This window comes from Triturus cristatus, chromosome 11 (assembly GCF_964204655.1).
Source record: "Triturus cristatus chromosome 11, aTriCri1.1, whole genome shotgun sequence".
Classification (NCBI taxonomy): Eukaryota; Metazoa; Chordata; class Amphibia; order Caudata; family Salamandridae; genus Triturus; species Triturus cristatus.
In genome coordinates, this window is record NC_140594.1 from 759,193,433 (window position 1) to 759,218,563 (window position 25,131).

At 45.4% G+C, this 25,131-nt stretch overlaps 1 protein-coding gene across 5 annotated transcripts in view; it reads left to right on the forward strand.

Annotated features, from left to right (window-relative positions):
* The window catches only part of SNED1 (sushi, nidogen and EGF like domains 1), a 3,096,442-nt gene that overhangs the window by 2,567,430 nt on the left and 503,881 nt on the right, over positions 1-25,131 (forward strand). For all 5 annotated transcript variants that reach the window (XM_085634426.1, XM_085634427.1, XM_085634428.1 and 2 more), the window contains one exon: positions 10,661-10,939. In XM_085634426.1, the coding sequence (XP_085490552.1) occupies positions 10,661-10,939 (279 nt within the window). The remainder of the gene's footprint in view (positions 1-10,660; positions 10,940-25,131) is intronic.

The following is a 25,131-nucleotide window of genomic DNA, read 5'->3' on the forward strand; positions in this document are numbered from 1 at the left end:
ACCTGGCTTGGCAGTTCGGGCTGGACTGTTCCCATGAGACACAGGGTCAAGACTGATTTGCATATGGCTGGGTTCAAACTGGAATGGCATGGTGAACAAAAAAACAATGGATTTAGGCCCAGATCTCTGTACTGGGATGAATGTAGGACATTGTTTTGCATTCTGTCCATCAACTGTTGTTTTTGCATCTCTCAACAATGAAGGCACTGGAAAACCTGTCATGGCAAAATATGTACTCATTAGATAGTCTACAAAGCCTTCCACATTGGTGCCGGTGGCTGACTCAGGGACCCATAAGATCCACATGTTAATCTTCTGGGACCTGCCTTTCAGATCTTCATTCTTTGATTTGATGACCCTCACTTCTCACAAAGCTGATGTCAGTCCACGCTCTATCTCTCTCTGGGTGTCCTCCAGGTCAGCGATGTGGGACTCAGCCTGCTATATCCCAGTGTCTTGATGGTCCACTCATTGTTGAAAACTATCACGGTAGGCAGATAATGGGTCCCTCTTGTTATTAATGGATTGTAAACTCTCTTTGAGTTCTTTAAACATTGTCTGACCTGTTGCTCCGGTGGCATAGCGGATTTGTGTTTGTCAAATTGCAGTTTGACTTTATAACTGAGCAGATACAGTCTGTATTTAGATGAGTAGTTTGAAATTCTTCAAATATTTTTATTAGTAATGCCTATTGTGAACCCACTACTTTAAATTTGATAGGTGGAGAGGAAGTAGTTTGTTTCCTTTTATTTGGATGAACTAATGAAGGTTTTGTTTCCATTGTGACTTCTGTAATAAGAATGTTATTAATATAGTAGTTAGTGATGGTGATAAAAGATAAAGCACACGGTTGGTACCAGTTGGAATAATTCAGGCAGATAGTCGGTGCTATGGTATCTAGTAAGGGTAGAACAATATTATAAGATGACTGGTTGACAGGTTGCAATTTGAGGGTATCTGCATTGGTGAAGCAGTTAGTCATTCCAACAATGAGTCCATAAGGTAGTCAAGGTAGTAGCCTCTAAGAATAAAAAAAAATCAAAATTGAGCTGTACAGTAAACAGAAAATCCATTTAAGGTTTAAAGATGCCCAAATGAGCCAACACCTTTTGAAGGGAAGCAGAATAGTGAGGAGGCGGGTGTGACTGAGAAACTCTAGTCTGTAGCCCATCCTCCTCAGAAAAGGCAGCCAGCTGTGTGAGGCAAAGAGAGCCGAGGAAGCGCTTCAAAGTAGTCACACAGCGTCCCACAACAGAAGAAGCTGGAGAAAATCTCACTGCTCAGTCTCTGCACAAAGCACATGCTGTCATGGGGCAGCGGAATAACATCTCCTCACACTGTCGCGGTGACACCCCATGTGGATGGAAATGAGTTGTGAAGTCAGGCCAAAATTGGTTTCAGAAGGCCAGAATAGGGTTTGTAAAGGTAAACAGCCATTAGTACGAGTTTTTTACTTTGCGCTACCATTACTTTGCATGCATAACTACGCATGCGTTGTAGTACGTGAAGTAAAAAACGCATTTTTGTACATCGCATGGTCCTTTACCACGCATACGATATAAAAAAAAATGTAGGCGATCCACGTCGTTGTAAGGAATGATCCATTTCCTCACAACGACGTGCACCGCCCATCGGAGACGACGTGACCAGGAGGAGAGAGGAACCACAAGGAGAGAGAGGTAAGGGGGATTGGGCATGGGGTGGGGGTTACTTTTTTAGGTGGGTTCGGGGGACTCATGCAGGGGGTAGTGTATTAGGGTTTAGTGTAGTGTTGTGTTGTTTGTTTAGTGTTTTAGGGTTTAGGTTAGTGTCGGGGGGGTCGTGCAGGGTAGTGTTTGAGTGTAGGGACAGGACTGGGGTTCGGGGGGGTCATGCTGGGGGTAGTGTTTTAGGGATTAGGGTAGTGTTGTGGTATTTGTGTAGGGTAGTGATTTTTGGTGCTTGGGTTAGTGTTTTAGGGTAGTGTTGTGGTGTTTGTATAGGGTAGTGTTTTAGGGTTAAGGGAAGTGTTGGGGTGTCGTGCAGGGTAGTGTTGGAGGGTAGGGACCGGTCTTGGGGTCGGGGGAGGGTCGTGCTGGAGGAAGTGTTTTAGAGCTTAGGGGGTAGAGTTGTGGTGTGTGTAGTGCAGGGTAGTGTTATAGGGATTAGGGTAGTGTGGGGTGTCGGGAAGTGTAGTGTATATGTAGTGACAGGAAAGAGACTTACCTTTTAAACTTTTACAACAACTATACCTTTAGCACGCATGCATTTACATTGTAATGTCATGCGTGGAAAAGGCATAGTCTGGGTAAAAGTTTTCGAAGTAATGGTATCTCCAAGTAAAAGTAAACGCGTTTTAAGACACGCATAGTATTGGTACGCGTTGTAACGATTCTTTGTAAAAAACCTCCTGAAAAACCTACGTGTTTTAAAATGCTGTTGAAATTTTTTACGAAACTTTTTCCAAGTGACCAAAACTAGTGGACGAGCTCCAGACCTGTGTCAGAAGGCACATAAAGAAAGATGGCATTTATATGTGGCCTTATGTCACTTCAGGGGCAGAACTTACTAAGAGCCGCATGACATCACTTCAACTTCAAAAATCTCTTGAGCCAAGATGTCTCCAGGGGGTATTCACAAGGTGAGGAATCTGTGGATCTATAGAGTATCCATCATAAAGAACATTCCGGAAGGTATGTAACTTATTTGGTTTGATCTTTCCAGGAAAACAAAGCTTTACACCTTGAACAAAATAAAAGTAGGTACTTTCATAAATTTGAAGTTGAAACATACAACTAGCTTGAATTACTGTCATCAACATGACCATCACTGCTAACGTCTGAAATAGTTTGCAGCTCACAATAACTCTTGTGCTCTGTTGATCCACAGATCTCTTACAGTTTTTATCCTTCAAGCATATTCTCTTCTTCCCTGTCACAGTGACATGATTACACATCTAAAGCCCAATAATGAAAAATAAGATATCTGAGGAGGAATCTGTGTCAAGATGCATTGTGGGTTTCAGGGAGATGTATTGCTGTGTTATTCTGTATCACCTGAAATGAACTAAAAAAAAAAGGCAGTTTTATGCAAATTTTTAACAGACGTGCTGTAAAGTCATATTTATACGGCCATGCTTAAGAGTTGCCACATTGGAGTAGCATTTATCTCATAATGCACTTGATATGGTACACTGTCTGGTGTGTGCACTTGATATGTTACTCCATAGACTGGTATATGTATTGATTTACCAGATTGAAAGCTCTACATTGTGGTATCCGTTGGCCTTGCACTAAATACCTACTCTATATTTTGGTAGTCGAAAGGTAATGCAGCATATTTGGGACAGTATAGTGTGGTATGCATACTGTTATGCACAGGGATTATTTATTTAGATTTTTTAAAGCACTGGTTCATGTCAGGATTTTAGGTAATAGGAACTCCTACCCTCCCTTTGCATAAGAAGATGTATGGGCCTGTGGAGTTCAACGTTTACATGCGACCGCTGGCTGAGATCGTCCGCCCATTTGGCATCAAAATAGTTTCCTACGCGGACGATACTCAGCTAGTGGTATCCCTGGCACAGGAGAACAATGGCCCCATGCAAAGAGGACTAAGGGATTGCCTGGAGGCTGGGAATGTGTGGATGACAAGATCTTTCCTCAAACTCAATGGGAGCAAAACGGAGCTGATGTTTCTGGGGCCTGCCGCCCCCACTTCCTTTGACTCTCTTTGGCCCTCCTGCCTTGGCACCCCGCCTGTTCCTAAGGACAATATAAAAAGCCTGGGCATCTGGCTGGATAAGGCCCTAACACTCAACATCCAGGCCACAAAGTTGTCTGCAACCTGTTTTGGCCTACTCAGGATGCTTAGGAAAGTGCTCCCATTACTACCCATGGAGGCCAGGCAAGTCGCTGTACAGGGATTGATACAGTCCCGACTTGACTTCAGTAACTCTCTATACTTAGGTGCCCCCGAATACACCCTCCGCAAGCTGCAGACAGTGCAAAATTGTGCTGCCCGCACACTACTTCAATTGCCCCGGAAAATATCAGGAAAACCCGGACTGAGGAAACTGCACTGGCTCCCGGTCCGTCAAAGAATATTTTTTAAAGCGCTGTGCATTGCTCATCAGGCCTTCTGGGATACAGGCCCGGCAATCTGCCGGAACCTTATGACTCATTATCATCCGACAAAGCACCTCCGCTCCAGTCAGGCCTTCTTAGCAACTGTACCAAGAGTTAGAAGAATGCGGTCCGGTGGCAGGATGTTTTCATTTAATGCCGCCAAACTATGGAACCTCTTGCCCCCTCAACTCAGATCCAACTCCAATCTCTCTTCATTCCGTAAACACTTAAAGACTTTTCTTTTTACTTTCCAAAATTAATTTCCCGAAGTGTCCAGGCTAACCCTCATTCTATTCTTCAAGTAGCGCTTGGACGCCTTCTGGCAGCAATTGCACTTTATAAATCCACTTTTCATTTCATTTTAATCACATTGATCCTCCCGAGCCAAGAGATGTAGAGTGTCATCCATCTCTTGAAGTCTTGTTGCAACTGCGTCACTAAAGATGGGAAGTTAGCTCTATAGAGATCTCTAATTTTGGACGTGAGATGTAGCCCCAGATATAGGAGAGAACGTTTGGCCCACTGTAGGGACGCCTGGGCTCTCACGTTAGCCACCTCAGCGGCAGACAGCGTGAGATTAAGTATGGATGATTTAGACAGATTTACCTTAATCCCGCCACACTTTCAGATTGTCTCAGTTCCTCCTGTACTGCCCAGAGTGAGGAGGCCGGGTCCGTGAGTGTGAGTAGGATGTCGTCAGCGAAGAGAGATGCCTTGTGCTCTATGCCGCTGAAGCAAATTCCTCGGATTTCGTCGTTAGCCTGGAACTTCGCCAAAAGGGGTTTGATACTGAGGGCAAATAGAAGGGGGGAAAGCGGACACCCCTGCCGGGTGCCCCTGCTAAGGAGAAAGTGGAGTGATGGAAACCCGTTAACTAAAACTCAGGAGCAGGGGAGGTGGTAATTGGCCCTAAACATGTTAAGGAATGTGTCCCCAAAGCCGAATGTCAGCATGACGAGGAAGAGGAATGACCAGTCTGCCCTGTCGAAGGCTTTTTACGCATCGAGACCCACCAGAATTGCTGGGAGTTTATATTTAGACACTTTCTCGATCAGGTGTATGGTGCATCAGATATAATCATGCGTTTGCCTTAAGAGTCAATAAAAAGTGGCTCCCCAAGCGACCCAGCTCCTTTCAATATTCTGAAACGGGCTATGCCCACTATCATTCCTCCCATTGCCAACTTAGTCAACGCCTCCTTAGCCTCAGGCATAGTCCCTCGAGATTGGAAAAATGCCATGGTGAGGGCGCTTTTAAAGAAACCCCACCTGGACCCCTTGGAATTGGGCAATTATTGCCCAATTTCACTACTCCAGCAAGGTCGCAGAAAAATATGTTAACCATGCACTCTCCACCCACTTAGAAACCTTCAACCTACTCCACTCCTCACAGACAGTCTTTCGCCCTGGCCAGGGCACCGAAACTGCATTAATAGCGGTAGTGGAAGAGTCACGGAAAATTCTGGATGCTGGAGGGTCCTCAGCCATCATCCTCCTAGATCTAAGTGCAGCCTTTGACACGGTGAACCACCGTATTCTGATTCACCGTCTCAGAAATGTGGGAGTAACAGGTAAAGCCCTGTCTTGGCTGGAGTCATTCCTGGAAGAAAGATTCTTCCAGGTATTTGAAGGGAACATCCGGTCCCAACCAGTTCCTCTCCAATGCGGGGTACCTCAGGGTTCCTCCCTGAGCCCCACTCTTTTTAATGTTTACATGTCCCCACTAGCACAGATAGTTGCCCCTTTTGGAATCCAACTGGTCACCTACGCAGATGACACCCAGCTCATTGTGGCCCTGAATCAGGAAGAGCAGTCTTCCACCAATCTCTGTTCATGTCTTAAAGAAGTTACCAGCTGGATGAGTTTCTCTCACCTTAAGCTTAATGGTGACAAAACCGAGCTCATGCTGCTGGGCAATCAAGCAAGCTTCAATCCCAGCAACTCATGGCCATCATGTATGGGGCCTGCACCATTACCCAAACAGGAAATAAAAAGCTTGGGCATATGGCTTGACCATGACCTCACTTTCAGAACCCAAGCAAGGAAAACGGCTGCCACTTGCTATGGTATGCTTCGCACCTTACGGAAAGTACTCCCTCTTTTGCCTGCCTATTCAAGAAAGCTTGTAGTTCAGGCACTCGTCCTTTCCAGGTTGGACTATGGCAATGCCCTTTATCTGGGCACGCCTAGAGCAGTCATTTCCAAACTCCAGGTTGTCCAAAACTCAGCCGCCAGGCTTCTCACTGGCATTAATAACCGCTGTTCAGCCAAGCCTGCCCTGAAGACACTCCATTGGCTTCCAATACAAGAGAGAATACACTTTAAGACCCTCTGTATCGCACACAAAATCCTTCATAATAAAGGCCCTCCCGTCATCAAAAACTTAATGAAACCCTATAAAGCCACCAGAAATCTCCGCTCAGACCAACTTCATCTAGCGGAGGTCCCCAAAATCAGAAGGGCTCGGTCAGGAGGTCGACTTCTTTCCTACAACGCCTCGAGACTCTGGAATACCCTTCCTCTTTCCATTCGTAGGGAAGCCAACCATCTGTCATTCAGGAAACAACTTAAGACATTGCTATTTCCATAAACTCCGCCGTCTCCTTGCCTCGCACTCCGCAGCGCTGGGATGCCTCCGGGTAGCCATGCGCTATATAAGCATATTTTCATTCATTCATTCATTCCTTCATTCCCTTTATAAAACCGGTTTGGTCAGGGTGGACTAGATCGGGCATCAGGTCCTCTAATCTAGCGGCTAAGATTGCAGAATAGAGCTTCGTGTCAAGATTGAGGAGAGCTATAGGTCTATACGAGGCACCTAATTGAGGATCCTTACCAGGTTTGGGAATGACAGATATCACCGCTTCAGCCATGGATGGTGATACCCGGGCATCTTCCGCTATTGCCTGGAATAATGTGGTGAGGTGGGGGAGGAGTTCGGATACGTAGCATTTGTAAAATTGCACCGTGAGGCCGTCAGATCCGGGGGCTTTATGCAGCTTGAGTTTTGAAATGGCCTGTCTCACTTCTTCTGAAGTGATGGGGCCGTCTAGGAATTCCGCGGTCGCGGTTGAGACACGTGGGAGCGTCACGGAGTCAAGGTGTTGCTGTTGTAGGTCCGTATCGGGGGTAGCACCTTGGAAAGTTCCCCATAAAAGGCGCCAAAGATGTTAGCTTTGGAGGCCTCATCGTGAGTGAGTTGGCCGCCCTGGTCTAGGATGCCTCCAATGAATTCCCGTTCTCTCCTCACTCGAAGCTGACGTGCTAAGTGGGGACCCACCTTGTCGCTTTGGGCATAGGACGTCTGGCACAACTTCAAGAGTGTATACTCCGCTCGATTGTTGTAAATGGAGCGCAATTTGCCCCGGAGTGCAGTGAGTTGTCGCTGCAGTGCCCAAGTGGGTGTCGCTTTGTGTGCCTTTTCAATTACCTCCAACTCCCTTTCGAGTGCAACTCGTTCCTTCGCCCTTTGTTTATTTAGGGGCGCCTTAAGTTGGATGCATTTTCCCCGCAGCACCGCCTTGAAGGCGTCCCAGTTGTTCTGCAGGGATGTATCCTGCGGGTTACTGAGTGTAAAGTATTCTGCGAAGGAAGCCCTGAGTTCCTCACGTAATGTCTTATCCCTCGTGATCGCCGTCGGGAAGTACCATCTCGGTGCGCTAGACTTAGGCGCCCTCCAGTTCAAACTGATGGTGACCAGGCTGTGGTCCGAAATTGAAATCGGGAATATCTGCGCTGCCTGCAGCGACCCTACCAAGGCCTGACTGACGAAGATATAATCGATCCTGGAATACGTCTGATGAACGTGGGAGTAATGTGTGTAATCTTTGGTGGTAGGGTGGAGTGACCGCCACGCATCACATAGGCCTAGTGTGAGTATGTTCTGTTCGACCCCTTTTGAGATGCTACTGGTTGTTGCCCGATTGGAGTGAGAACTGTCTAATGTCGCATGCCATGTGAGGTTGAAATCGCCTAGTAGGGCCACGGGGCCTTCCGCAAAACCTCCCATCAAATCAAGTGCAGTGGACAGGCCTGAATTGAGAGCATAGAGAGAGATAAACGTGCACAGGGTGCCCTTCAATCTCCCCTTGACCATTATAAGTCGCCCTTCCCTGTCCGTCTTAGTGGCTTCTGGTTGGAACTTAGCAGCAGTGTGAAAGAGCTGAGCTACTCCGTTGTGCTTAGTACTATCCGAGGACTTATATATTAAGGGGTATGATTTGTGTCGGAGTCTTGTGTCTTCAAACTTTTTAAGGTGAGTTTCTTGAAGGGCCACTACATCGAACCTATGGTCTGTGAGGTATTTCCAGATTTTCTGGCGTTTCTGGGGGGAGTTCAGCCCCTTAACATACCAGGATGCTACTGAGACCATCGCAGCAGTCTCCCCCCCCCCGAGAGCCCTCCCCCTCAGGTTCCCAGTATCGCAGAGGAACTGCACCGTTTCCCCTTCCCATGAAAATTAAAATCAAACAGTACTCTGAAATCACCACCAGGTCCTTCTTCCGCGTGGCGCTTAAGATGGCCTCTTTCGTTTGGAAGGAATACATCTTCACCAAGACATCTCGTGGCCTTCGACGTTCTCCTGTTAGTGGGGTCCCCACCCGATGAACTCGATCATTCTTTATCTTCAATTGGCGATATGCCACAATTTCAGAGAAGAGTCCAATTATAAACGCCTCAAGGTCTGGCCCTTCCGCGCCTTCTTCCAGGTCTTGGATACGTATGTTCTTCCTCCGGGATCTGTTCTCCAAGTCTTCCACCTTCAGGAGCACTTGCTGGAGCTGGGACTGGAGATCCTGCTAGATGTCGTGCACTTTGCTTGAGCGAGCCTCGAGGTCCTGTATCCGTTCCTCCACCTCAAACACCCAGGCACCCACGCATCTACATCTTGTCTGAGGGTCCCCATCCCCTCCGTTAGATCGGCCTTCAATGATCCATCGTGCCGCGCATATCCTGCTTTATTTCTTGGCAAAGTTCAGTTTTAAAGTCTTTTAAGGAAGCCACCAGGTCCTCCCTCATGAGGATCGTGATTTTTGCCTGTTTGGAGTCAGTAGCCTTGTCAGCGGTCGCAAAGTAGCGAGATACTATTTGTTCGCCTTTTTGGTGGCATAGGGACAAATCGAAGGGCTCCTCCTAGGCAGGTAGTTATCCCTTCCAAGAATTGGCGACAGGAGGAGGGCCCCAGTCTTTCAATCAACCCGGTGCAATATAGGCCCTGCTGTTAGCAGATTACATATTGGGGCCATCTTAGAGTCAGGCAACTTGTGTAGCATACTGGCACAAAGGCACCATCAGCTGGGTGCTTACAGAAAAATCAGGTGAGACATAGACAGGGGGGAGGGTGTCCAGCTCACCTCATCCCCTTTGTTGTCGTTGTGACAGGTTGCGGAGGCGTTTCAGCGGGCAGGCGCCATTTTGTGGTCAGGCAGGCCTCGTTGTTCCGGTGCTCCCCTCCTGGAATCACTTACTGCAAGCAAGAGGCAGAAGACGGCCAAATTCAACAATCAAATCCCCCAGCTGGAGGAAGTCGAGCTTCAGGAGCCGTATTGCAGCCTCACCGTGTCAGAACGTCTCCGTTGCGTCTCCAATGCTTGAAGTGGCAGGCCGTGTCTCCGGTGCTTAAAGATGCGGGCCGCCTCACCTCATGGCAGAAAGATCTTCTCCCACTAATGGCCGAATCACTAACGATGGCGGTATGTTGTGGAATCCGCCTCCACACCGCCTCCGCTGCCGATGGAGCCCACGAACAGTGACAACGTAGAGCTGAGGGGGCCCAGGACCGCGGGTGCTCACTACTCCGCGCCGGTCCCGGTCGGCGCCGTGCCCTGCGCCATCTCAGCTGTCATCCTGGCCTTCCGCTTCGTCTCGCCTAGGGGCAGCCTGAGGAGTGCAGGCCCGCGTTCAGGATCCGCCGATGCTCTCTCGCCCAGCATGGATCCGCACCAGGTAGGATTATTCAATTTGCAGACCTCTTTGTGCGCTGGAAATGACTGGTGGCAGCCATGGGTGTCCGAAGCTGAAGCGGATCACGTCCGCTCAGCCATCTTACTTGGCCACGCCCCCTCTAATTAGATTTAGAAGTCTCACTGAACCATACTCATGTTTTTTTTTTAGGTCTTGCCTGACCCAGCGCATGCGCTGGTCTGGCGAGACTTATTGAGAGGGCTCCAAAAAGTGCTACCAGGCCAGCCTAGAGCTACAGTGCAAGTGCGCGGGCGCGCGCGCCGCGCATGACCGGGATTACTTTCACTTTCGCCGCTTTGATGTTTGATCGCGATCACTTTCGCGGCCGCACGGCCGCTCAGCGTAGCCAATAGGTCTCGCTTTTGGGACCTTATAAGTAAACACTTGTAAGGTCCCAAAGGCGAGACCTATTGGCTATGCCAATGCTTGTTTTACTATCTGAGACAGTGATGCGATGCAGTATTTAATATGAAGGAAAGCTCACTGCATTTGGCTCATAAATGTCTCTCTTGTCTTGCATGACGAATGTCTGTTGATAGATAATTGCATACATTGGTTCTTAACAAATCTTTCTTTTCCTTTATGGTACAGGTCCTCTTCCTCCCAGTAACATCACTGTTTCCAGAGTCTCTTACAATTCTGTGCACATAATCTGGGAGCAGCTACCTACAGGAGCCTTGGATGGTTACGTTATTAATGTTACTAATGGCCAGAGCATCAAGAGCCATTTTGTACCCAATGGAAAACTGACCAGCTACACTGTGCGAGATCTGCTCCCAGGCCAGAAATACCACCTGTCAGTGACAGCCATAAAGAACACAGACCAAGGCCAGCTACAAAGTGAACCAGTCCTCTTAAACATTCATACCTGTAAGTGTTGGATGTGATTAATATGACATTATAAAATTACCCAGAGATAATGTGACAGTTAGAAAGAATGGTTGTTTTAAAAAAGACATCAGTAGTACACATGGATATCTTTCACACCAAGCAAAAAGTGACATCACTTCCGTTACTGGGACTTCCGGACCCCTGGGGATCTTCCCGGGGGTCACTTGATTGTGTCGAGTCACGTGTGTTGTGACTTCAGTCTGGTCATGTGCTATTCATGTGCTCCTGGTCCTAAAACGAGGTTAGGATGCTGTCATAACAAGTACGGCCCCATTGCCTTGTGTCTACGGTTTTGTACCAGGCAAAATTGCAACTCTGACCTGGTGCACAGTATGTTAGTCTCTAACCAAGCAAGCCCAGGCATGTTAAGACGGCCACAGTTGTGAATCCTTGATGAGGCAGAGGGAGGGCTCCTCAAAGAGAGGCCCAGGAAATACACAGACAGAACTTCGAGCCCACTGTCTCCCTAAGCCACCTGTTTTATCTTGGGCTGTGCATATTTGATTTAAACAGGTTTTTTGTTAGAAGGGTGTAGACACATTCATTATTAAATCAAGACTGATATAAAACCGAACCCAACACAGATGGGTCACACTCACACCATCCTAAAGTAGGCCCAACGCATCAGCAAAGCACCAGCATTTTGGCATAACCAGGTCTTTTGTTCAAAACTCTAAACAAAACATAAAGCAGGAATGCCTTGGAGGTGTGGAAAACTATGTATAATTAGCAAGCTCTACTAACGCCGGACACAGTCAGAAGGTGATGTGAAACGCTTATGTTAAGTCTGTGTACAGGCGGCTACCCCAGGCACCATGGAGAAAAGCTTTGAGATGTATTACGGACAGCATCATGTATTAGGAAGCAACCTGGCGCCACAGGACAACTCCTGCTGCAGGTAAAAACAATGATAGCTTTCATCAGTGAAATATTTTTTTCTATTCAGTGTGTTGCATTGTTGCTGCTTTTCATGGTCTGAGAATGTCTGCTTTTACCTATGGTTTGAAAAAAAAAGTTTCAGCTTGTAGTTGGTAGTTGTGAAACTGCAAAAGTGTTACAGTGTTCCCCCAAAGCCAGGCATTGCAAGGTTCTGAATCAAAGCTAATGTGTGAAATCCAGTGCTGCTTACAAGGGTTTATTTCCAATATGCGGAGATGGTCTGTACCAGTCTTATGTAAAAGTGTACATGTCGACAAGGCAGCCCCCCTGGTAATATCCTGAAACTATTAAAATGTGTGTGTAAAATAGGGGTGTCAGAGGGATATCTATTTCTTTTAGCTGCGAGGGCTCAAGGACAGCTGTTGCGGTTTAGGGAACGGTAGCTCAAGCATGTCATTTGTTTCAATGTGTTACATTACTTATATGAAAATTTGCATTTACAAAAATGTACAAATAAAATCTGTTGTTTAAACCAAGGTTTGCCAGGGGTTAAAGGTTGGCAGCAAGCTGTGAACCGGCAGGCCACGTCCTGAGGCGTAGGTTGTGACAAAGGCCTCAGTGTGGTGGTAAACAGGATTTGAACAGCTCAAGGGTGGGGTTTGTGGGGGAGCTGACTCCATAGGCATAGCTGTAATAGTGCCAAGGGTTGGAGTGAATGTGGTTGAGAAACAGCAACCTGTAAGTACCAGCCTCAACGGAGGCAGCCGCTAGGATTTCTTTTTTTAAATGATAAGGTTGTGCTGGTTTATTTTTTGCCCAGAAGACTAGCTCTTGAATATTTACTTGTAGATGTTTAATAGGCTGTGCAATACCACAAATTTCTGAGGTAAAATGTGTATATTTACTTACGCTTTGCTCAACCGTGATGTGGTTATTTTTATTAGACTTTAACACAATTATGTAAGAGGGTTAAAGATGTAGTAAAACTCCAGGGCTTAAATGCCAGTTCTGTTTAGCGCGGTTTCAAAGTCCCTCCTTTAATTAGCCCTGCTGTCCAAACTGCTTGTTAAAAATGCCTGCTCCAACAACTGTATATTATTTTATTATATTGTGAACTACACTTTTTATTCATTTATTTTCTTTTTTTAAATGACTCAATCAACTATGATATGTGCTGTTTGTTAGAGCTGTTTTGAAAGCAAATCTGTCCGCTCTGCACACAGGATCTCCTACAATTAACATGGAACCCCGTGGAAATGGTTGATTTTCAGTAAGATACAGATATTTAGAGCACTATAGTTATGAGCCCCTTGCTACCCTTATTGTCCCAACATTCAAGAATGTTTTTTAAATGTATTCTTGTGTCTGTGTGTGTGTTTTTACAGGTTGTGAGGCAGAACTGCAGATCACTATCAGTTAGCTAAAACAAATCTTAGAATCTGAAGACACATCGGACTGCGTACAACATAATCCAGCTATTACACGTGATTAAAAGGGTGGCTTTGTATAAAGGATGTGTAATGATTAGCCCGTATGGTAAAAAAAAATCAAGATTCCATTGGACCTTCAGAGATAGTGCTAAATCAGTGTATTATATTGGAAATGTTACAGTGATTCTTTTTCTTCACAGTTCCCCTGGAAGCGCATAATTGATTCAACGCTCCGCAAAAAGTTGACCCTCAATTAAAATTAGTGGCTGGAGCCTCAATGAGTCCTGGAAGGTTCTCTGCCTCGTTCAAAAAAAGGAAGTCTTCGGGGCCTATAGATGGACCGGCTACAAAGAAAGGGGTGTCATGAAGGAGCAAAGCAGTTGTGTTTTACAAAATGTAGCACCAAACTAATGTATTTTTCTTTCAAGCATAGAGTTCCTCCAGCATCGGGTAAGGGCTATAAAACAAAAAGTAAAGCAATAGTTAGACAGGCGGTTACAATCATAAGGTTGTAAAGAGTCGTTCAGGCTTTTTTTTAACTTTTAATTTGTATATATTTTTTCAATTGAAAAACCAATACAAAAGACAGGAGTACCACAAAGGGTTAAACGCACATTGACGCGCGCTAAAAGACATTACACAGATGCATCAAAATTACCCAATGCCATCAACCAGTGAGAGATACCCTGGTGCGTCATAATGAACCATGTGCGGACTCTGCAAACACAGGCCTAAGAGACACTCATTACTCTAACCCCTACAATGCTTTACCAGTAAATCCCACAACTCGTAAAGCGAACACGCATATAGGAAGACCATTTCTAGCTAGGGGTGTAGACCTCAAAGAATGCACACTTCCAGCCACAGACACACAAAAGCCAGGGTCATGTAAAAACTAAGAAATTGATCTCAAGCTAAAAAAAGTAAAATCGAGTTGCCTTTCCTTGAAGAAGAAGAAACCCAGGGTCCCGGACCTACAAACCATCTCTTTAGCTCTATCCTTAAAAAGCACAGTTACCGTGCAGTCATGTCCGCATAATCTTCATGCAGGCAAATGTTCATCACCCCCCAGACGATGAATGTCTATGTGCTTCCCAGATGATCCCCCAAATCGACTATAAATATCTCACATAGGCTTTGGGACGAAGTACTTGAAAGTGATCATTCAGACCAGGACCCGTATTCTGCACGTATAGGGCTTCTCCGGGGGTAAGCTGGTGAGACACAACAAAATGATCATTCCCAAACGCCCATAACTTATGTAGGTACAGGGTTTCTCAAGGGCCTGACAGGGGTGCCAGCGAGTTCTGAAACAGCTAGCACTGCACCCACTCACAGTGTTCGTTCTAATGTAGACCCAGAGTGGCAGCAGCCATCTGTTCCCAGCCCCAGCGCTTCCTACACCCCTAGAGCGCAGAGCTATTATGACCAACATTTAAATTCACCCTCTCCTAAGTCACCGTTTACACCTCCAGGTGCGTATGATCCCACCAGCCCTGCATCAAGTGCAAAACGTCCATCACCTGCCTCAACATACCCTGACAGCAGTATAGGATGCAGCAAATGTCATAATCAGAGCTTTGAAACAGAATATAGCGACAAGGCGTCCTTAGGAGCAGCCAGCTGATGGGGTTCTCAGATTGGGAGCTACTTTTTTTTATTCTAAGATGGTTTACATTCTCCATCATGAAAATCACTTTTACAGTATCTTAAACCTGATGGGTTTTCTACCAAATACATGTGCACCCATTGCAATCAGATCTACAACAGACAGACAGCTCATCAGTGTGAAATGCATTGTAAAATGTGTCAAAGGGACAGTTGCATCGTAGTCGCAGATCAGAAGGTGAGATGTCCTAGATGTAATTTATCCTGTTGCTGTCCTAACTACATGAGCATACTCACTGGGGTTTGTCAGTGCATCCCTAAAACAGACTGTGCGGAGTGCGGGCGCTACGCAGCCACCGATCATGAATGCAAAGTTCTGAAATGCCCCCGGTGTAGGGCGTCTTTTCCTCCGGGAACAGAACAGGTGTTACATGACTAAAGGCGGGCCCCAGACCAAAACAGAAGACTGCATAGTGTTCAATAAAGAATGTACCCAAGAAACTGGAGTGCATCAGCCTCTCTATATTTTAGCGCTCCATCTAACTTCAGATGAAAACTGGGAGTTTGAAGGCCTTTCTTGTCTGAACGAATTCCTTACCACATTCATGCATACAAAGTTAAAAGGGTATACTCTGATTGTCCATAACTCATAACCATATGACCCATTAGTTATTTAGCAAAATATGATTTGTGAAAAGATGCCTATAGAGATCACCACCCAGGGCTTAAAACTGATTATGCTTACAGCTGTACCTTTACATATAAGGTTCATAGATACTTTGAATGTTTTGCCCATGAAACTGAGCAAGGTGCCAAAAGTCCCATGCCTGCGCCCGAAAGCTACGGTGTTGAATAAATGATGCCGGAGGAGAAAGAGAGTTTTCTAAAGTGCTATGATGAAAACCGCGAAAAGAAGTTTCATTTTCAAACCGAGTTGAAAGATTACTGTCAGGCAGATGTAATGATCTTGAGAAAAGCCTGCAATCTCTTCTAAGATGTTGTTGTAGAGATGACAAACTAGAAAAGGATCTGAAACCGAATACTGTCAATATGACAAAATTCATAGAGTACATTGACCCTTTTTAACACGTCACGCTGGCTTTCATGTTTACAAGTACATTTTTACAACCTGAAAGCATAGCTTTAGTGTCGCTTGACCTCTATAACGGTAAGCAGAAGTGTTATTTTACCCCCTCTATTCAGTGGCTCATCTTTGTCTCTGACAAGGAAAGCATCTTCATTCAACACGCCTTGCAGCGTGGTGAATACCATGTGGGCCCTTATTTACTAGATGGGTGCGCTGTAACTAACAGTGTGCCAACGGCTTTTGAATACAACTTTTTACCACAGTTATCCCCACTGCTACAAACTCCACAGGTTTATAAGCTGTTGGGTCCCACATTTTAACACTTGCACAGGTGTACTCTGTTAAAGGCCCAATATGTTGAAAACTGTGGTTTTGATCTGAGATCCCTCTGGGAGCATGAGTGGCTAGATACGTTAGCATCAGATACAGAACTCTGCCTCTTCATTAAGAGCAATGAGTTACCCAAACCTTTGGAGCCCCACAACACCTTATATGGGGGTCATAACTACGATTTCACAAGTCTGCATTGATTTGGACAACCCTCAAATGAGGTGTCGCGGGGCTTCAACGGGTCGGGGGTCAGGTAGCTTATTGATGATTTCTATAGGCATCTTTTCACACATCATATTTTGCTAAACAAAGAACAAGTCATGTGCTTTTGAGTTATAGGCCATCAGGGTATACCCTTTCAATTTTGTCTGCATGAATGTGCTAAGGAATTCGTTCTTGCAAGAAGGGACTTCAAACTCCCCATTTTCATCGGAAGTTGGATGGTGCACGAAAATATACTTAGGCTGGTGCACTCCGGTCTCTTGGGTATATATCAAACAATATGTAGTCTTCTGTTTTGGTCTGGGGCCGGCCTTTGGTCATGTAACATATGTGTTATGTTCTTGGAGGAAAAGACGCCTTACACCGGGGGCATTTCATACATTTGCATTGATAGGCTACTGTTTAGCTCCCACACTCTGCACAGTCTGTTTTAAGGATGCACTGAATAACCCCAGTGTGTATGCTCAAGCAGTTTTTCAAGTGACAGAAAGGATTACATCTAGGACATCTCACTACTCTCACTACGATACAACAGTCCCTTTGACACATTTTACAATGCATTTTACTCTGATGAGCTGTCTATGTGTTGTAAATGTGCTCGCAATGGATGCACACAGACCTGGTTCCTAGAAAACTCTTCAGGGTCAAGATACCATAAAAGTGATTTTTTTTTTCTTTCCAAAATGCTTTATTGATTTTACAAGGTATACAGAAAGCGTACTTCAGAGTAACCTTACGTATCCTAGGCCAAGTTTTGCATGTGTAATCATTGATTGGGGGTAATGCGCCTTTATGGATACCAGAAGACTAATCCCACCGAACAATGACAGAAGAAAAGAGGACAGGCAAAAGAAAGGAAAGAGGAGAGAGAAGAGAGTAGAGGGGAAGGAAAAGCAACGGCTATGTTGGCTATAACAACGCTTTTGCATTTCTATGCATATGTTGGCACAAGGACACCCAATATTGACTGACTTACATAGTATAACACAGTATGACATAGTATAACAGCAGGGTAACATTGAGCATTACACTTAAATGCAATTATTCCAGGTGAAACGGCATATAGATCCCAGGATATGAACCGTGGTAGCTCCCATGTTCATGGGGGTTCGTAGGAGTCTAGAAACGCGTCTAGAGAGTTCCACATCGTCCTGGATGATGATTTCCATGGAGAGTGTTGCAATGCTATGTTGACTGCCCCTCTGAGGTGGATGATCCAGTTTATCCAGCTTTTATATAATGTCCTACTCGTGTCCTTCCAGTTGGCAAGGACCATTTTCACCGCAGAGGTTATTAACAGGTCCAATAGGTCTTTGTCATAAACATATCTCAAGTTTGCGTTTGCACAGGCCGTGGGTAGATAGAAGGAGTCTCTAACCATAGTACATTTAAACAAGCCAGTAATAAAGTCAAAGATTTTGTCCCAAAATGATTTAAGTAACGTACACTGAAAGATAAGATGGGCTAAATCCCCCGTCTCATGTTTACAATTCCAGCATGTTGCATCATTTCGGAGCCCTAATGCAAATAATCGGGAAGGGGTCCAGAATGCCTTGTGTAGTAGCCAGTATTTGGTTTGGGCGAGAACAGGGGAGATCTTATTTCGTGAAACGGATCCCCATATTAAGGACCATTTCTGTTCCTTTGGTGGGGCTAGGGCCAATTTCCCCCAAAAGGCTATGGTCTTATCATTAAGTGTACATGCTTTTGGGCGAAGGAGTTTGTATATCTGCGAGACCTGGTGGCCCACTTTGTTAATATTTGTCACAAACAAAGAGATTGATGGTTGGGCGGTGGATAGTTTGGCTTTTGTAAGGGCCGATCTGATTTTCAGGAAGTTGTAGAATTCAATGTCAGCTAGGTTATACCTCGATTGGAGGTCTGAGAATGTAACTGGGTATTTGGCATTTTCTAATTGGTAGGGGAAGAGGATTCCTTTCTTAATCCATGTATCAAGGGTTAGGCTTTTGCCTTTGTATGATAACTTACTATTCGCCCAGAGTGACTCCATTTTAGACCCTTTAATACTGTTCTCCAGATTTTTGTCCACCCTAAGTAGAGTAATTTTTGTGTTTTTAAAAATGTACTTGGAAGTATGTGGGTATAGTTTATTTGTTGTTAGGAGTGCAAGGGGGCTTAGGTTATTAAAGATGGCCCTCTCTAGCCATGCTGGAGTTTAGCCGGTAGGTGGTTCGAACCAGTATGAACCTTGTCTCGCCAGGAAAGCCAATTGATATAGTCTGAAATCAGCTAGGCTCACCCCTCCCAGCGTTTTGTCCAGTCTTCCTTTTTTGATACTGATCCTTGCTTTCTTCCCGCGCCAGAGCAATTTAGAAATGAGGAGATCTAGTTTGCGGTGGAAGTCGTCTGTAAGTAGGAGCTGGAGCATACTGATGAAGTAGTTGACCATTGGGGTGATGATCATTTTAATAGTCTCGATTCTGCCCCACCACGTAATGAATTTTGGTGACCAAGAGTCCAAGAGCTTCTTTATCTTTTCTAGTAGTGTTTTCTCATTCTGGTGTAGGGTATCTATTAAGTTGCTACCAATTTCGATACCTAAATATTTGATGTAGCCTGTTTACTATGTTAGCCCCGACTCTCCTAGGATGTCTCTTGTACAGTGGATGTTTAGTGGTTTGAGTTCTGATTTCTCTCTGTTTAGTTTGTACCCTGAGAAGCTGGAGTGTCTTGTTATTGTGTCCATCAGGGCAGAAATTGATGCCTTCGGATGTTCTGTTACGATTAGTATGTCGTCTGCATAGGCAGCTAATTTTAATTGGATGCCCTTGATGTCCACCCCTTTAATGTTGGAGTTTGCTTTAATGTCTAGGATAAGGGGTTCCAGTGCTAATAAGAATAAGGATGGGGAGAGTGGGCACCCCTGCCTAGTGCCTTGTTGTAACGTGAAGGGCTCAGATAGTGAGCCATTAACGACAATACGGGCTGATGGGTTAACATAAAGGGCCATAACTATACGTATATAGTCCTCGCCTAGGTTGAATGATTGCATGCATCGATTCAAAAAGGCCCAGGAGACTTTATCAAAGGCCTTCTCGGCGTCCAAGGTGATTGCTAGTCATTTCATTTCAATCTCTGTGCAGTTAATTTCTTGTCCTAGCTTGAGTTTCTCTTCTCTATTTAGTTGCGGCAAGTTGAGTTTTTTGAGGTATTTGGTACATTCTTCTAAGTTTAGGGTTTGATCGTTTTTATAGAGTTCCTGATAGAATTCTTTAAAAGTCCTAAGGATGTCCTTATGTTTGGTATGGGTTTTTTACTAGAGTCCTTAATGGATGATATGACAAACTGGTTCTGTTTTTGCTTGAGATAGGACGCAAGAGGTTTCCCGGCTTTGTTAGCTTCGCATAGGTTAAGAGCTTTGTATTTATTTATCCATAGCCCTGTCCTCTCACTTAGGATTTTGTTGTATTCATATTGTTTTTGTGTTAGTGTTGTGAGGAGTTTGCTATCGTGCAAGGAAATAGCGTGGGACTGTTCCAAATTTTTGATCTCCTGCTCGAGCTGGGTTAGTCTCTTATTGGTACTCTTGTTGATTCTTGTCTTGATTTCAATTATTGTACCCCTGATGGTAGCTTTTAGTGCATCCCAGAGTGTGTTAGAATTGATCTCCGGAGTGTCCTTATGTTTAAAGTAGTCTATTATAGCCTCCACTATCCTTTTTTTGTCAGCGGGATCAGAAAGCACATCGCTGTTAAAGCGCCATCTCTTTGGGACCGACTCGTTATGACACCCAGCTAGTTTTAGGCTAATACACGAGTGGTCCAACACTAACCTTGGTGCTATGTCTGTGTGTTCGATTAATCGTGTATGGGAGCCGGAGATGAGAATATAATCTATCCTGGTGTATGAGTTGTGGGGGTTAGAGTAGAAGGTGTAGTCTCTAGTGTCAGGATGTTGGAGGCGCCACACGTCTTTAAGGTTTAATTTGGAGCAGATATTTTTTAGTGCAGTCTGTGAGCTCGTAGGGTGGTACTGACAGGTGTATTGTCTATCCGTTATGTGATCTAGTGGGATGTTGAAGTCCCCTGCTACCACCGTGAGGTCATTTTGGGGAAACCCTTCCAGTGTGCTGGAGACCTCAGACCAAAAGGCTGGGTCATCCGTGTTGGGGCCCTATATATTTGCTACGTGTATTAGCTCTTTCCCCCTTCTCAGGTGTGTGATCAGGAGTCTACCTTCGTTATCGTGAGTCTGGGAGTCTAATGAGATGTTGGACCTTTTTGATACTAGGGTAATTACCCACCCGTTTCTTTCTATCAGCAGGTGAACAAGCCACCTGTGAGATCCAGTTACCCGTAATAAGTTTGGCATCGTCTAAAGACAGCATTGTTTCTTGTAGTAAGATTATATCCCCTTTTGTTTTGGCTTGGTAGTCTAGAATTTTCCGGCGCTTAATTGGGTGGTTAAGACCTTTGACATTTAGGGACACTATGTTGAGGTCAGTTGCCAGGGTGAGTGTGTTATTGCAGGCCATCAGTTAAGATGTTATGTGGTAGATACATAAAAATCTATTCTTTAAGGGGCCGCACATTGTTACCCGGACCCAGGAGGGAAGACCAGACACCAGCCGGCCATCGTCGTCGTCACACCCCCCCCCCCAATCGGCATAAATCGGGTGCATTTCCCATGTGCCTCGAATACATTCTAACTCGTGCCAGAGCTCACTGCTTGGTAATGTAACAAGAAGTGCCAAACGCCATTTGTAGAAATCAAAGAGGTGAAGAAGGTGAAAGAAGTTAGAAGATAGAGGAAACAAAGACTGAGGAACCAGTCATTACATGGAGCGTTCTGCAACCTCTGGGGTTCCTCCCGCTCCTCCCACTCCTCCCATCCCTGCAAACCTCGTATGTCGGAGGTGCAACGGCAGGATCGTCATTCCGTCTCTCGGAGAACAACTGTTTAACTAGAACTGTATCGTAAGTCTCCCTATGAGTATACTTGGCCTAGTTACCTGCAAGGCACTGAAAGAGAAGTAGGCCCTCTGGCCATGAGGTTAAATTTGTTTGACACATCACATCACAGTTACATTGTCCGTAACCAGAGTCATATTGTAACAAGTTAATAAGGATACGAGTGTAGGGCCATAGACTCTTTGATGTCTTCACTTGTCGGTGCGGCAGCATCGTAGAGTGTATGTCCGTCCAAGGAAGACAATGAAGTAGGTAATAAGGTAGCAAATGAGGTAGGTATTGGTTAAGTTTCCTTATTAGTTGTGGTTATTAATCACTGAAATAGGAGAAGGACCTCTGGCCATGAGTCTGAAGTTGTTTGACACCACATGTCGCAGTTACCTTGTCCATAACCAGAGTCTCCTTGTAACTAGTTAAAAAGGATGGAGTGTAGGATCATAGAATCTTTGACGACTTCACTTGTCTTGGCAGCAGCATCACAGGGTGTATGTCAGTACGAGGTAGATAATGCGGTAGGTGATCCCCAGGCGGTGTTTGGTTCCTCTTCAACCCGTGCCAGGGTCCGGAGAAGATCTTCTCTTGCTAGAGGCGGGTTGGGAAGCCTCCATGTCATGGACTGTTGGGACTTCCAGAAATTACGCGAGCTCCTTAGGGTAATTGAAGTAGTACTGCCTACCCCCGTCGGCTACTCTGAATTTCGTGGGGCCAACGAAGGAGAACTGCATGTTCCTGCCTCTGAGTTTGTCGCATAGGGCAAGAAAAGCGTACCTGGTGTCGACCGTGGGCTTGGAGTAGTCTTGTGTGAAGATGATCTTATGTCCATTCCATATGATCTGTTGATTTTTCTGTGCGTGGCTAAGGATAGCTTCCGTGTGTTGGGATCTCAGTGGTTTTCAGATAATAGGTCGGGCAGCTTGTTTTGCCATGGGTTTAAAAGTGGGTATTCTGTGTGCATGGTCTAGCTCAAACTGGCGATCAAACTTTATATTGGTGACTTTTGGGATCCAATCCTCAATGACGGCTAGACATGAGCCTGCTGTTTCCTCCGCGCCCTCCGGGCCCCCTAGTATCCGGATGTTCCCCCGCTGATGAAGAATGTAAACTGCCTTACTTTTCACAGGCTCTCCAGATGTGATGTTCTTTCACGATCCATCGTGATAAAGAACTTTTACTGTGACTGCAAAATACTCCCTAGACAGGACCACTACGTCAAGGGTGCTGCGATCCATTAGTAGCACAATGATGCTAGCTATCAGACATGTGTTGGTTGCGCAAGTGTTAAAGTTGGGCGGCCACCTCTGCTTTTTTTCAATTACTTTACTGTAAAATATGTTCTTTGAAGGTCTGGAAACGCCCCCCTTTTCACCCTGAACAACAAGGGTGACTATTCTGAAGGTCCCAAATGCTGCTATTTCTGTTTTACTCTTGTCAAAGTTTAGAGAGGTTTTCTAAAAATTCCAGTGTCAAACACATCGCGGGGCAATCATCTGGTGAACGATGGGTTGTCACTGCCCGTGGAAGCATGGCTGAAAGAAATCATTCAGCCCCACGTTTGTGTACAACCGCTCTGTGAGCGTTTGTTTGGCCTGGTGAATAGCTAAAAGCCCATGTTCAGATTAGGTTATGAGTTCCAAGTTAATAAACCTGAATTCTTCGTAATTCTGTTTTGCGTTGAATCGCCGGTACCTGTTGATGCTCTCTAAAAACACCATCCCTGAATCCTCAGATTATGGGATTGTGTTGGATGTTTAGCTCTCCAGCAAATCATTTTGGGGGGGCTGACTCTGATTCTGAGGCAGTGTATTTTTAAACCTCCTTGTAGCACAAATTCTGGGTTTCTTTAATTTTTCTGATTAAAAGCCTACACTGCTTGGCGCTATTAGCCCACTTTTGTTTTTATCGGCCCACCCGTTTGTAGGCAGCCCCCCACAAGCCAGCTTGAACTGTCTCAGGAGTATTTGCTGATGATGCCCTCCCCGATTTCTCGGCTACAACCTTTACTTTGAGATCATCTTTGTGTTCAGTATAACTGGGCATCTCAGCTTTGCCCTGTGAAAGCTGGAACCCTCTGGAGCGCCTGCAGTCCTCTCCTAATATGTGTTTGGGGGTCTACTCCGTGCCATTTTAGGATGTGCTGTCATGGAATTTGGAGCTTTTTGGCCCTGTCTTCAGGGTTCTAACTTTGTTTTAGCTGCAAGAACTCGTAAGAACTGTCGCGCTTTAGTGAGGATGTTTTGTATCTTCTTTTTATGTTTGGAACTTTAAACTGATAAAGCTGAAACCCCCTCTTAAGGGAGCGCTGCAGACCTCATCAAGACGAAATAACCTCTCCGTCTGCAATGGCTGATTTACAAGATTATAACACCTCTCTTCTACACCTTTGTACCCTCTGGATTATCTCCCTCTGTACATCCCTCAAAGGCTGGTTTGTGGTTTCTGTCTTCCACAATTTTATGACCTTAGAGTTCAGATTGGATTTTAGTTTTCTGACAACCTCGTACATATCGTTCATATATCACCCTAGTACAGCTTTTTGGGCTAAAAACCCTTATACTGGGGCATTATCTGTGACAAAAGGGGTGGAGCTTATATTACCCTGAATCTCCCGGGCACCGCTCTCGGGCTATCCCCACTAACACTGTTCTGAAGCTCCTGAGGATTCTTCGCTGCTATACTGTGTTTCAAAGCACTGATTATGACATCTGCTCCATCCTGGGCTGCTGTTGGGGTATGTTGAGGCGGGTGATGGAGGTTTTACACTTGACACGTGACTGTGGGATCGTACATGTCCGTAGGTTCAGCCAGTGACATAGGATATGGTGAATTTAAATTTTGGTCATAACAGCTCTGCGCGGTAGAGGTGTAGGAAGCACCCGGGCTGGGAACAGGAGGCTGCTGCCCCTCGGGGTCTACATTAGAAGAAACACTGCGAGCGGCTGCAGAACCAGATGTTGGTTCAGAACTCGCTGGCATCTCATTCAGACCCTTGAGAAACCCTGTGCATACATAAGATGTGGCCATTTGTGAATGACCGTGTTCAAGTCCTTCATCAACTAGGGTTCGTGAGATTTTTATATGCAGCTGTGGCTCACCTCTTAGCCTCCGGAAAAGCCCTATAGAAGCAGAATACGGGTCCTTGTCTGGATGATCGTTTTCAATCCCTTTGTCAAATACAGTATGTGTGAATTATATAGGTGTGTCTGCTTTGGACTGATCATGTTCATGTCCTTCGTCCCAAAGCCGATGTGAGATCTTTAAAGTCGGTTTTGGGCATCTTCTGGGGAGCACATCAATATTTACCGCCTGAGAGGGTGAACATTTACCTGCATTAAGATTATGGGGACATGGTTGCACAGTAACTGTGTGTTTTTAAGGCTAGATACATAGGGACAGTTTGTAGGTCATGGACCATGGTTTTCGTCTTCTTTAAGGAATGGCGACTCGATGTTGTTGTTTTTTTAGCTTGAGATTTACATTCTGTAGATGACCCTGGCTGTTGTGCGTCTGCAAGTGTGCACCCTTTGAGGTCTACACCCGTAGCCAGAAATGGTCTTCCTGTATGTGTGTTCGCTGTACTGGTTGTGGGTTCTACTGGTAAAGCATTGTAGGGGTTAGAGTAACGAGTGTCTCTAAGGCCTGCGTTTCCAAGTCCGGGCATGGTTTGTTTTGACACACAGGGCGTCT